At 35.2% G+C, this 14,865-nt stretch overlaps 1 protein-coding gene and 1 long non-coding RNA gene across 2 annotated transcripts; both read left to right on the top strand.

Annotated features, from left to right (window-relative positions):
* Window positions 5,067-5,722, top strand: LOC104787602. The gene is made up of 2 exons (XR_767992.1): window positions 5,067-5,159; window positions 5,313-5,722. It is a non-coding gene; the product is annotated as an uncharacterized LOC104787602 (long non-coding RNA).
* LOC104787601 (probable acyl-activating enzyme 12, peroxisomal) lies at window positions 11,028-14,577 on the top strand. The gene is made up of 3 exons (XM_010513208.2): window positions 11,028-11,308; window positions 11,378-12,231; window positions 13,392-14,577. Exons 1-3 carry the CDS (start codon window positions 11,111-11,113, stop codon window positions 14,077-14,079), a joined length of 1,740 nt encoding a protein of 579 aa, XP_010511510.1. The 5' UTR covers window positions 11,028-11,110; the 3' UTR covers window positions 14,080-14,577.

Below are 14,865 nucleotides of genomic sequence, written 5' to 3'. Positions count from 1 at the left end.
CTTAACTTAGATTCATATGCATATCTTAATTGTTCACAAACACTTATTTAGGATTGATACCTCTTATACTACAACAGCATAAGGGGAGTTGAAACACCCATCCATCATTCCATTCATATCTCACCATTGCATACATTCATCATCATTCACCACCATAATAAACCTTGTTTCAGCAACTTGAATCTCCAGCTTCTTAACATGAACATTCAATGCATCAATCTTCCCATTCAGCTCAGTGTAGACATTGTCAATCTTCCCATTGAATGTCACTGTCAATTGCTCCTATTCTTGCAAAAGATGCTCAAGCATGGCTTCCATTATACTCTCTGAAGAATTCTTAGGAGGAGGAGATTGATAAGATGAGTTCCCATAGGTTCTTGTATAGCCATTGTTCTGTTGCTGCTTCTGGTCACCATTGTAAGGTCTGTTGCCTTGCTGATTACCGAATCCCTGTCCCTGATACCTAGCTCCATACACATAGTTGACATTCTCCTCTGTATTCTCTGGCTCTGGCTCAAATGTCTCAACTTCAACAGCAAATTGGACTGACTTCTTACCCATAAGAAGATTGTTTATTGAATCCAGCTTAGCATTAATAGAAGCAAGCTGGTTTGACTCGAACTCTCCATGCAGTCTCTTTCTTTCAGCATCAGCTCTTTTAGTGTTATTTGCTAGAAGCCAAATTTTCAATCAAAACTTCAGCATCTTCTGGAAATCTTGTCTTGAAGTTCCCATGACTTGCAGCATCCAAAGCTAACTGATACTTCCAATCACACCCTCTAAAGAAGATACTCAACAGTTGTATCCTTGAAAAACCATGGTGTGGACAGTCCCTCTGATAAGCTTTGAATCTCACCCAAGCTGCCTTGAAAGCTTCATAATGTCCTTGCTTGAAGGAGGACAGCTTGACTCTTAGCTCATATGACATTGCATCATCATAGAAATGGTTGAGGAAAGCCACCTTGATATCATGCCAATTTGTCAAAGATCCAGCTGGCAACTGTTTCAACCATTGAGATGCTTCTCCAGCAAGTGAATATGGGAAGAGCTTGCAGTATATGAAATCCTCAGTCACTCCATTAGCCTTGATACTGGTCACAAGATCCTCAAAGTGCTCAATGTGGTCCAAAGGCTTCTCATGGGGCAGGTTAGAGAAAGGTCTCTGCCCAACCAGTTGGAAGTAAGCAGGCTTCAGCTCAAAATCATTCCTTTGGAATGGTGGAGGAACAATAGCAGACCGGTTCTCATACACAAGATCAGCCCGGTTGTAGTCATCAATGGTCCTGATCAGATCCCGGTTTTGATCCTGTCTTCGAACTGGATTATGGACGTGGTTGGCAGCTCCACGTACGTTTGCTGCAGGTGGGTGTCGATCAACACCCTCTTGTTGGTGTCGATCGACACCAAGGTTTGGCTCATCAACGACACCAGCGTGCTGGTTCACAACAGCTTGTTCGTTGACAACAGGTTCGACAATCACATTGCCCTCTGTATCAAGCTTGNAATCAGGTTTAGATTGTTCACAAAATTATTAAATCAAATCTCTTTGAAAGAAATAATTTTGCTCATCAAAAGGTTTTATCAGGAAAATCAATTATATTCTCATATCAATTTATTTTCCTACGTTATCAATTCTAGATGATNGCTCATTGCGCAAGTGGCCCTCTTGATCCCTCAAAGCACCATCCTCATAACGCATCAGAATGATTGTGTTAATCATCTTCAAGGATTTGGCTGCTTTTTGGTTCTCACGCTCAAGTTTTCCCAACTCTTACTTTGACAGATTCACAGTAGGATCAGACTTGTTTCTCCTTGTGTGAAGTCTAGGAGGCATACACCTGAAACACCAAAGAGAAGAAAAACCAAAACGTGTAAGTAGAAAAAATAAAAAGAAAAATTTAGACGAAATTAAAAACTCAAATCTAATGGTAGATCAAAGAGTCCCCGACAACGGCGCCAAAATTTGATATGCTCAAATTAAACCCTAGAGCTATCCTCTCAAATTAAGAGATCAATGCAGTACTTAGGGGTCGAATTCCACAAGGACTCATGACTACACAATAAATTATAGAGTTTTATGATTACGCTAAACAAATTGATTTGAATTAAAATAAAAGCAATGCAAAATATTAAAATAAAACTGTTGTAAATTCAGGGGATCAAAAAGCTAGGTCTAGGGAATTTTCAGAAGATTACAAATTATTAAATCAACAAATAAATAGGATTCAAGCAATTAAGAACATATCTAGAACTCTAAACACTTTTTGTAAAATAAATCTGTTCTCACTGCAAATATTATCTAAATTTAAAACCAGAAAATCCAAATCTCTTTGTAAAATTCTAGGTTAAAAATCAGCTTTGAAAACAAGTTTAGATTGTTCACAAAATTATTAAATCAAAACTCTTTGAAAGAAATAATTTTGCTCATCAAAAGGTTTTATCAGGAAAATCAATTATATTCTCATATCAATTTATTTTCCTACGTTATCAATTCTAGATGATCCAATCAAGGATTAATATGAAGAACAACCTATGATGAAGATCTAGCAAGATAATGAATCCTAAATAAACAGATCTAATAATTCATAAAATCCCTATGAAAAACCCTGAATCTAACAAGTAAACTAACATATTCAATGAAGAACAAAACATTATTCTGAATAATAAGCAATAGATATTAAAAGAGTAAGAAGGAGTTTAGAAATTCTTTTCTCAAATAGTTCAGATCTCTCTCCAATAGCTCTCCAAAAATCTCTCAGGGTTGCAGGAAAAATAAAACTTGATAGAAAACAACTTAAGGGTTTGTAAAACCTAAAAATACTATTTATATGTCCTAAAACACGTCAGAGACTTGTGTTGCAAATATGGAAAACTTCGGGCAACTTTTGTAAAACTTCCAATTTTGAAGTCTTGTGTCGGATCAACTTGGTGTCAACCGATGCTCCTTTGGTGTCGGTCGACGCTCTTCATAGGATTAGACTCCAAATTGATTTCCTCCGGTTAAATGCTCCATAATCATCCAAATAGTTCCATTTCGCTTCTTTCATGCCAAAATCCTATAAAACCTGTAAAGACTCAAAAACATCCTAGAAAACAAATCAAAAGACACTAAAAGACTCTTTATATCATGGTTAAAAACCACAAAAACCATGATATATCAATTAGGATCGGTTATTAAAATGACTATGTCATCGTGAAGATGAACTGTGGTGGATTAATTAAAGGAGAGGCAAAGCTCGCTTGTGGTGTGCGAGGAAAAGAGATAACGAGTTGTGGGGAGGAGAGAGAGAACATGTTGTGGCGGAGGTGGTGGACCACCAGTTGTTCTGTTCATTCCTCCCATGGCTTTGGGAAGCTTCTTTGGTGGTGGGAGAACAGAGCAGAGTGAAAAGAGCTGAAGAGGAGAAGGAAAGTGAAAGAAGGTTGGAGATAAAGGCAGTGTGGAGGAGCCAAACTTGGAGGCTCGTCGTGGCCGGATCTGACATCGGTTCGGAAAGGTGAGGTTATTGGCGTGATCTACAACAAGCCAAGAGTGCATAGCAATTGGAGGATTGTTATTCGGAGTTAAATTGAAGGAGTTATGGTCGTTACTTCCTGAACAAGTAATTGCTGGAAACTGTAAAATCTAGGTTAATATGAACCCTAGAAACTCTTCCGAGATGGTTCTTTCTAGGCGACATTTGGAGGACCAAATCCAGCCTGATCGGGACGAAATTTTGTGGAGATACTCTTGATAGTACTAGCTCCATATCCAACGGTGGGACTGCGAATTGAACGGTTAGTTTGGGTTTTATTCGAGTGTTGATTTGGAGGTTTTTGTATGGTGTATATTGTTGTAAATTGTATTGTTGGGTGAGCCAAAAAGCTTGGTATGAGCTGGAACCTTGCAGGAGTGTTTATGGCTTATGTTTTTAAGTCATAGTAGATGAAGAACCAAGTTATAGCTCAAGAGTGCAGGGTTCAAGCTAAGATGGTGAATCAAAGGGTTCATCGGAAAAAGGGTTTCTGTGGCTGGACAGAATAAAGTATTCCAGCCCACCTCTCTTGTTACTCGGTCGCTAGGGATGGTTGGTTTTGCGACTCAGTAACTAGATGAGGTGGTGTTTGGTAATACATGAACAAGCAAAGCTTGCTTCAAAGGTAAAGTCAAGTGGCTTGTTCAATCAGACGTTGAAGGAGTATGATGCATGGTGATTATAGTCTACGAATGTGTGGTTGTTGTATTTGTAGAAGTTTTTGTAAGGAGCGATTCCTACGCTGGTAATTATGGGGTTCCGGTGGGATTATTTCCTTTGTGTCCTGTGCGAGGATAGGAAATCCGGGTGCGGTCGTTTCAAGATATATCACAAGAATTATTAAAACTAAATGTGAGAATATCCAAAGTAAAATTGGTAATGATTTGTAGATCATGATCATGCTAGCTTTTGAGTCAATTAAAGTCCTATGAGTAATGATCTTATTAATCTAGTACTTAGGATCGAACACAAGAAAAAAAAATCAATTAACCCTTTAGATTTAACCCTACAAACATCAATTAATCAAATAAGTGAGTTATAACGCTTTTATCTCTCTCCTTCCTCAATAGTGATTTGTTGGCAGCGAAGCAAGTGTCGTCGTGGTAGTCCTAAAACTGAATAGGCCTGGGCGTTCGGTGATAACCAAAAAACCCAAACCGAATAAACCGACTTTTCGGTTATCAGCACCGAAGCTGAGAGGAAGCTTAAACCGATCGGCGAAATCATTTTAGGTATTCGGTTTCGGGTTCGGTTCGGTTCGGCAGGCTAAAACCGATCGGTTATTCGGTTTCTTTCTTTATCACCCCTTCTTCGACGTTCTTCTTCTCCTTGAGGACCTTCACCAGATTATTTCTCTGTATTTTCATCATACGGCCGCGTGAAATGTGTTTGGGGAAGATGACTCAAAGAAAACCCTAACTAAAAATTAATTGGGCTTTGAAATTAAAAACAAAAAAAAAAACAAACGAAAGCCCAGTCCATAGTTTTAAAACCCACCAAACTCATATATTTAATTAATAAAAGACATATCCAATAACATTATCAAAATAAAACAAACTCAACTTTTTATTATCGATGATAGAACTTTTTGCTCTTCCAGCCGCTGCTCCTTAAAATAAAACCCTAGTAACGTAAATCTACATGGTAAGATCTTCTTCTTTCTCTTTAATTCGTGAACTTTCTCACTAATCTGTTAAAGGGTTTTGATACTTGGGTTACTTTTAATCCTTTATATAGTTTGATTTGTACACTCGTTAATAGCCGATTACTCTTCTGATTCATCTCTTTTATTTACAGCTGGAGCAGCCTTTATCGATTTTATATCTATATACTTTGTTTACTTCATTAGTATCTCCTTCTGTTCCGACGGAGACATCACTCCATCCATTCCGGATGGCCAGATCGAACGGCGATGGCGACAGCCATGGTGTCCTCAAACCCTAACTATCAATGGTTGGCGAATAGGGCTTGGATTTTTTAACTGGACTTGTAAATTTGTTAAACTGGGCTTGAAAATCTTTAACAGGCCTTTTAATTTTTTTGGTTTGTTTTTATTAGTCCAATATTTTTGATTTTGGTCCAATTCGGTTTAAATTAACCGAATTAGAAAATACTTCAGTTTATTTCGGAATTAATTTTGAACGCCATAACCGAACCGAATAAACCGATTACCGAATAACCCGAACCGAATAAAAATTCGGTTCAATTCGGCAGGATTTTTAGATAACCGAAAAATCAAAAAACTGAATAAACCAAACCGATTAAACCGATTAAACTGAATGCCCAGGCCTACTAAAACCTATGGTAAACATCTATATTAATATTTTTAAAATACATTTTATAAAATAACATTTCTTTTAGTAAAACATTACATAAAATGTCACCACATTCAAGACAAAATAAAATAAAATTATTAAGTGTATATATAGAATTTGTATTTTTTTTTAGAGTAATTCTCACAAATAACACAAAACAAATTTAGTGAAACAACCTATCACGTTTTTTTATATACAATAATAAATAGTGTTTTCGTACTCACTAACAATTTAACAGCACTCAAACCAACCAGCGGATAAGAATCGATACCATTCCTATAATTTCATAAGATTAATCCAATAAACGAATAATAAATAAACCAATAACAATATCCAATAATGCCAATTTCATAAAAAAAAGTCATAGAACCAGCATCCTAAACATCTGTTATAGAAAAAAAATGTTTCATTCTAGCAACCTATCATAAGTAAAGAACAAGCAACCAAACCTCTAGAACATTCGCCTCTTCATTACCTTGATTCCACGATCACACTTTGCCTTTATCTGCACCACAAACAACAATTGACATACATAAGTATATCTAAAAATACTTAGTGAGGCAATCCTCCCATTTATCGGGCTATACACACAAGAAATAAAATCTCCACATGAATCAAACAACAACACAAATCAAACCAGGCAAAAAAAAAACATGCATTAGCGCCTACATGATGATGTCGACCAACACCTACCTGGTGTCGACAAACACCGATCTCGACAAGCCCAAAAATCCTAGCTGTGTCGAACAATACTCTCAAAAGTAGTTGTGCCGTCACCACCTTGGTGTTGACTGACACCACCCATCTGGTGTCGATCGACACCAACCCCGCAACCACATTCTCCTCGAAGCTGAAGGTCCGATCTCCACCTCCCACCACCTCTAATGCGGCCACAACTCACCCATAAGCCATCACAAGCCATAGGGACCATGAAAAAAAAAACAAGAAACTCAATCAAACAACTCACAGAACACAAAAACAAATATCTCAGTTTAGATAAGCCATGTTCATGCACTCAGATTTAGAATAAGAAGATTCTAAACCCAAAACGAGAAAATTAGCACCAAAGCACCTTCATCACGTCCTTCATTAGCCTTAATCCTCAGTCTCAAGGAAGAAAACTCACCAATAGAAATAGAAAACCTCAGGAAAAGCTTCTAGAGCTCCCACATGACTTTTTTTCTATGTTCTCTTCTCTTTGGGAATGTCAAAAGCAGCTAAAGGACTCTGGGAAGTCAATTTTTCGTAATAAACTCGAGTCTTAGGGTTTTCCTAAACCAACCACGCAAACCGGAGAATTAAATAATTGAACCAAACAACCTGACTACATAGTATGTCGAGCGAAACCCATCAAAGGTGTCGATCTACAAATCGATTCACGGGTTTACATTTAGCACATCATTTCCAAAGTTTCAAAAATTACACCCGTTTTCAAAATAAAACCCAAAACTTTACCCCCTCAAAACTATATCCTAAATATAAATTTAAAAACCCAAACCTAATTAAATACTCTAAAAATTAATTTTATATTTTATAATTGTGTCAAATACTGCTATTTTTGGAAGTTTGTGGAGTGTTGGATATTATTGTACATAAAACTTTTAGTGCTATTTTAGGGTATTCTATAAATATGTCCAAACAATCCTTACAACTAATTCTCTACTCTTCCATACAACCAAACACTATTAATGTTCCATAATAAATAATATAATTATCTTGAAGATTTTGTTAAGATTTAAAATTATGATTCTCCTATCATCTTTGTTTGATATATATTTTTAATAGTTAGCAATCATCATATAATACATAAAGTTAATTAAACTTTTTTTTTTGCATACATTTTGATTCAATTTTTTTTTTTAAATGGACATGTATTACTCAATTAATGAAGAAGAAAGCGTGTTCAACTTTTGAATAAGAACAAAAAAATGGTCTCATATCGCCTAAAATTACAAAAAAGTATTTCTAGTCATATTATGAATAAGAACAAAATGAATCCAATTTCGAATGAGCGGAAAAATTAACTTAACAAGCCTCCAATTTTAAAAATTTGTATTCAATTTAGTTCTGTTTTTTTTAGTTGATCGATTTGGTTATATAATATATAATAGATTGTAAACTTTTGAAACAACCTGACCTGTTTTTTTATACCCTAATATCTAGTGATCCCATACTCACTAGCAACCTAGCCCCAATCAAACAACAGCAGATAACATAAATCAATATCAATAATCCAATCACCAATAATGAATAAACAAATAAACAAATAGCATCTATCCAACAACGCCAATATCATAAAAAAAAGTCATAGAACTATGAACCAGCAACCTAACAACCTTTCTAGACCACATCATTCCATTCTAGCAACCTAACAGCAGCATAGAACAAACAACCGAGCCTCTAAAACATTCTTCTCTTCATCACCTTGATTCCACGATCACACTTTGCCTTTTCTTGCACCACAAACAACAATTGAGATGCTTGAGTATTATCACAAATACTCTGTGGGGCGATCCTCCCATCTACTGGGCTATACACACAAGCAAAAAGAAAAACACAAGCAATACACAAAGAAACAAGCAAAGCAGACAACTCTGAACACATGCATCGTCACAGCGCCCTTGCGTCGACCAACACACTCCTTGCATCGAACGATGCAATGCCTACTACGTTGATTGATGCACCTCCTCAATCGACCGATGCAACGCCCATCGTTTCCTTCCAATCCCTAGCTGCATCGACCGATTCACTCCTTATATCGATCAATGCAGTCACAAGAAGCATCACCGAACGCGACCTCTCTCGACTGCTCTCGGCTCCAACCATCACCACAGTATCAGTGATGTCAAATCCGCCTCCCACAGGCCACAAACATCACGTCATATACTCACAATCACACACAAAAGCAATCAAACACACGTCTAATCGCTTAGATAAGCCATGGTCACGCACTCAGCTTTGCAAAACAGAGAGAAATAGACTATACACGACCAGAGACAGAACCACAACACGATCCTAACACGTTCACGGACTCGGATCTCCAACCACATGAATATATTTCTCAAGAACAAGTACACAATTTCTCCAAAAACTCTCTGGAAGTTTTCTCTCTTTTGTAGAAGGGAAAAACGGTTAAAACAAGTCAAGAGCGTCAAAAATAAGCCTTTTATATCTACCCGAGGAGAAAAAACTTACAACATTCCATTTTTTTATTATTATTACATAACATTTCGATTGTAATAACTAAAATGTTAGTTTCTGTAAATTTTTATTTAAATTCAGATATATTATTTTTTACTATCATTTGATATGCATTTTGAGAAGCATAATTTGTACACTAAGTTTGTTGTACGAATCATATTATGTAATTATTTCAGTGTCATATGCGTAAATTATAATATGTTTTGTTAAGGACGTAAAAACCAGCCAAACAGTAGTAAATAGTGAAAAGTGGGGTTTTGCTAACTTTTTGTTTGTCAACACCTTTAATTTTTTTTACTAATTATATTAGTAAATAATCTGGTTTTCAAATTAAGTTTCTAAAATATATTATTTTTCCAATTATCCCTTAAACCAACTGGTAGAAATTACTTGAAACACCAGAAAAAGAAAAATGAGAAAAATTTGTTGGAAAAAACCCACCGGCCAATTGAATCTCAACTTCCTTTATGCGACTAGCTGTCAAAATTGCAATAAATTTTATTGGTAAGAAATTTTCCATGATCTAAATCTAATAGATGCTTTTATATGGACGTATATCATTATTTTGATTTTTGATTGAAAAATTCTTGGATTCACTTTTAGGGGTGAACAACTCTTAGTCACCCCCTCTTTATTAACTAATAAGAATACAATAATATGCCATGTCCTATCATATTTAAAAAGAAAATCAAAATTAAATTAAAAAAGACAAAAAAAATTAAGGTAACAAATTATGTAGATCTTTTATTAAGAAAACTATGTCGATTTGAATTTACAAGAGAGGATTAGCGTTTAAATTTATAATTTTTAAAATTATATATCGGTTTGTGTTTATAAAAGAATTGTTAGGATTTAGATTTTATAATTAAACAAAATTAGATGTCGGTTTGGATTTACAAAAAAGTGGTTAGGGTTTAGATTTTACAATTAAACAAAATTATATGTCGGTTTGGGTTTACAAAAGAGTGGTTAGGGTTTAGATTTTACAATTAAACGAAATTATATGTCGGTTTGGGTTTACAAAAGAGTGGTTAGGATTTATATTTTACAATTAAACAAAATTATATGTCGATTTGGGTTTACAAAAGAGTGGTTAGGGTTTAGATTTTATAATTAAACAAAATTATATGTCGTTTTGGGTTTACAAAAGGGTAGTTAGCATTTAGATTTTATAATTAAACAAAATTAGATGTCAGTTTGGTTATATAAAAAATGGTTAGGGTTTAGATGTGATAATTAAATAATTGTAAGATAATATTAGAATTAACAATTTTAAAATTGATTGATCTACAGAATTTGTTTCCTTAATTAAGATTTGTTTCCTTAATTTAAAGGGGGTGAATAAGAGAGGTTCACCCCTAGGGGTGAACCCAAGAATTGTCTTTTTTGATTACTTCATTACTTGCATCAAAATTCAAACAAACAAAATAAAAATACAAATTAAGAGCGTTAATATATATAAGGAACATAGAAATTGACCAATCATTCAGATTTATACATGGCGGTGACCCTATTGGAACAAAATCTAAACAAATTAAAAGCAAAATTACAAATCATAATTTCGTTCTAATTGTAAAATCTAAACCAAGCCAATATTTAATTTTTCTTAATTAAAAATATACAAAATTTGATTCCTTAATTTGTTTTGCTTTTTATTTAATTTTGATTTAAATTTTAAATGAAATAATTTATAGAAGATTCTGATTGGTTGAAAAGGATGAAGTGAACAACAAAGTTCACCCTAGGAGTGAACCCAAATATTTTTCCAAATTTATTGCTATTCAATTTATTGATACAATTATTTGGCTCTACCATGTCGATCAGTAGAACAAATAAAAATGTGGCTCAAATCCTGATCACATAAAAATGTTGATAAGGAAAAGGACCCTTGCAATAAGTGTGAGCGACTTGTTGTTTTGTATTCCCAAATTTATCAGTGTTTTATATCTCCTATAACTACCAACTGCCCATCTTAAAAACATAAATATAGTATCTGTTTTTCTACTTATAGTATCTATTTGCATATATCTCTTTACTTACACAGACATTCACTAAACAAAAACTAAGAAGAAGAAGAAGATGGATAATCTGGCGTTATGTGAAGCAAACAACGTCCCTCTAACACCTATAACATTTTTAAAGAGAGCTGCGGAGTGTTATCCTAATCGAACATCGATCATTAACGGACAAACTAATTTCACTTGGCCTGAGACCTATGACCGTTGCTGTCGTCTAGCCGCTTCTCTCATATCTCTTAACATCGCGAAGAACGATGTGGTAATATGTCACTCTCTCTCTCTTTCTCTTTCATTCATATAAGAGGTATGTGACTATAATTGTGTTTAGGTGTCCGTTGTGGCTCCAAACATACCGGCCATGTATGAGATGCACTTTGCCGTTCCCATGGCTGGAGCTGTTCTTAACCCTATCAACACTCGCCTGGACGCAACATCCATTGCCGCAATCCTCCACCACGCCAACCCCAAGCTCTTATTCATTGACCGGAGTTTTGAGCCCTTAGCACGAGAAATCATTCAATTACTACCATATGCCGACTCGGAACTGAACCTGCCGGTCATATTCATTGACGAGATCAGTTTCCCAGAGAGGGTTTCGTCCCGGGAGTTAGACTATGAGGGTCTCATCCAGAGAGGAGAGCCTACGCCCTCGTTGGTCGCACGTATGTTCCATGTTCAAGACGAACAAGATCCGATCTCGTTAAATTACACGTCGGGTACCACAGCCGACCCAAAAGGTGTGGTGATTACTCACCGAGGAGCATATTTGAGCACATTAAGCATGATTATTGGTTGGGTAATGGGGACCTGCCCTATCTATCTTTGGACTCTCCCTATGTTTCATTGCAATGGATGGACGTTTACATGGGCAACGGCGGCTCGCGGGGGCACCAATGTGTGTATGAGGCATGTGACTTCCCCGGAGATCTACAAGAACATAGAAATGCATAACGTGACACATATGTGTTGTGCTCCTACGGTTTTCAACATTCTTCTGCGAGGAAATCCACTTGACCTGTCACATAGGTCTGGGCCAGTGCATGTTCTGACCGGGGGTTCACCGCCACCCGCTGCTCTTCTTAAGAAAGTTCAGCAGTTTGGGTTCCAAGTTATGCATGCCTATGGGCTTACGGAGGCCACTGGTCCAGTGCTCTTTTGTGAGTGGCCAGATGAGTGGAACAGGTAATAATCATATAGGTATAAGTTTATCCTGATATATTTGAGACTTATTTTTAACATTAATTATTTAAAAGGACAATTTTTAAGCAAATACCCTAGGACAGCAATAAATAATTATTTTTTGTTCTAAACGGCAAAAATACCATCACCTTCTTAAAATACTATTACAAACTCTTTAGTCCAAAAATATCCCAAAAAATAAAACTAAATTTGATGAGTTTTTGATCTAAAAGTTTCGGTCTAATAATGTTTGTTTTTAGGGTTTCCGATTATTATATGAGGTTTAGGGTTTAGTATAAAAGTTTAAAATTTAGTTATAGTTTTATAATATTTTTAGGATATAAATATTTTACTGGTTTTTTTTTTTTTCAATTTCTCTAACCTTTATCTAAAATTTAATAGTGAATATTTTTTTTTGGGAAAATACTTGGGTGAGGCTTTCTGTTCACCTCCTTCTTTTTCAATTAATCGGACTATGCCACCTAATAAAAAATAAAAAAATTAATATTATTATACTTTTAGAAAAACTAATAATATATTATTGAGTTTTGGTTTACAATGTTATATGTCAGTTTTGAGTTTATAAATATAATTTATATTTCACAATTAAACAATATGATATGTCAGTTTGAATTTATAAATAATAATTAAGGTTTAGATATTATAATTAAACGAGAGTATATTGTCAAAAAAGAATTAAACGAGATTATATGTCGGTTTGAGTTTATAAAAAAGAGTTAGAGCTTATATTTTACAATTAAACGAAATTTTATGTCGATCTGGGTAGACAAATAAAGGGTCAGATTTTACAATTAAAAGATATTACATGATGGTTTGACTTGAAAAATGATGATTAGAGTTTAGATTTTACAATTAATTAAACGAATTCATACATTGGTTTAAGTTGATAAAGGAAAATTACAGTTTGAATTTTATAATTAAACGAGATTATGTGTTGGTTTAGATTTACTTAAACTATTTTTTTCTATTTTTTGTTAATGATTTTTAAAAAAATTATTAATATATATTTTATTTATTTAATTTAATATTACATGACATTGTTTTATTGGCTTAAATAAGAGATGTGAATGAATGGCTACTGACAAATGACAATGTTTACTACTTTAAGATTATATGACAGCCCTATTACTCACTTTAAACAGATTACCAGAGAATCAACAGATGGAGCTAAAAGCAAGGCAAGGCCTAGGCGTCTTAGGCCTAGCTGAAGTTGACGTGAAGAACAACGAAACTCAAGAGAGTGTCCCACGCGATGGGAAGACGATGGGAGAAATTGTCATTAAAGGAAGCATTTTAATGAAAGGGTATCTAAAGAATCCCAAAGCTACATTTGAAGCATTTAAGCATGGATGCCTCAACACTGGGGACGTAGGTGTGATTCATCCGGAAGGATACATCGAGATCAAAGATCGGTCCAAAGACATAATCATCTCAGGAGGCGAAAACATCAGCAGTGTTGAGGTCGAAAATGTTCTTTACAAGCACCCAAAAGTGTTTGAGGCTGCCGTCGTGGCCATGCCTCACTCTCAGTGGGGTGAAACCCCGTGTGCATTCGTTGTTTTACAAAAGGGCGAGACTGATAAAGAAGATCTTGAAGATAAATCTTTGAGCAGAGAGAAAGATTTGATAGAGTATTGCCGTGAGAATCTGCCACATTTTATGTGTCCGGGAAAGGTGGTATTTTTGGAGGAACTGCCTAAAAACGGGAATGGAAAGATCCTTAAGCCTAAGCTAAGAGACGTCGCTAAAGGTTTGGTTGCCGAGGATAAGGTGGATGTTACATCTAAAATAGTTCATCGGCGTGTTGATCACTTTACTTCTCGACTTTGATTCTATGATTCTATGAATCTAGGACTTCTATACATATGTATGGTTGTCTATTAGGTAATGAAGAATGATAAATTATCTTTTCCCATTGATGACAACTACACTAAACCTATAAGAAAAGAAGAATTAGTCGAAGAAGAAGAAGCAAAGCTAAGGAAGAGCACGACGAAGAGAAGAAGATGTTGTCGAAGAAGAAGAGTAACTAACTACAAAGAAGGGAGAAAAGTAAACGTAAGGAGATGTTGGGCCTTGTGGTGTTTTGGTAATAAAGGTTAATGGGCTAAGGAACTTGCATTAGTTGGAGTGTCTACTTGAGTGTAGTAGTTATAGGTTGCTTGGAGAAGTGAACCTAGTATTTAATTAGTAGTGTGGGTTGTGTAAGAGGCATGATTAACGTTTAGGTTTCTAGAGTAGCAAGTGGAGATAAACCAATACGTATGTTGTCTTTTTGTGTAAGCATTATTTAAAAAGATCCTTAAGAAAAATGTTGTTTCTTGTGTTTATCTCTCTAATGTTCTATACGGTTTGTGTGAATCAAGAACAAGACACAAACGAGAGTACTGAGCTAGAGAGATGTAAGGCTTGAGACAAAGCGATAAGACACAAGGAAAGCTAACCTTGGAGTGAAAAGTAAGATTCGTAACAAGAATACATGATCACACATCTTTAACTTAGAAATGATTACATGTAGTAAAAAGTAAGAACTAAATATATTGGATGACACATGTACCAATTATATTGTGTCAACGTCTGGTTCACATCACAACTAATTTATTCCGGATACACCAT

Source organism: Camelina sativa, chromosome 5 (assembly GCF_000633955.1).
Source record: "Camelina sativa cultivar DH55 chromosome 5, Cs, whole genome shotgun sequence".
In the NCBI taxonomy this organism is placed as follows: Eukaryota; Viridiplantae; Streptophyta; class Magnoliopsida; order Brassicales; family Brassicaceae; genus Camelina; species Camelina sativa.
This window is presented reverse-complemented; position numbering and strand designations above follow the sequence as displayed.

What these genes read in the sequence shown, in the direction of transcription:
- LOC104787601 (XM_010513208.2), top strand. Translation starts at nt 11,111, where the DNA reads ATGGATAATCTGGCGTTATGTGAAGCAAACAACGTCCCTCTAACACCT. An exon ending in ACATCGCGAAGAACGATGTG is followed by an intron (nt 11,309 to 11,377) that starts GTAATATGTCAC and finishes AATTGTGTTTAG; the next exon opens with GTGTCCGTTGTGGCTCCAAA. An exon ending in TGGCCAGATGAGTGGAACAG is followed by an intron (nt 12,232 to 13,391) that starts GTAATAATCATA and finishes CACTTTAAACAG; the next exon opens with ATTACCAGAGAATCAACAGA.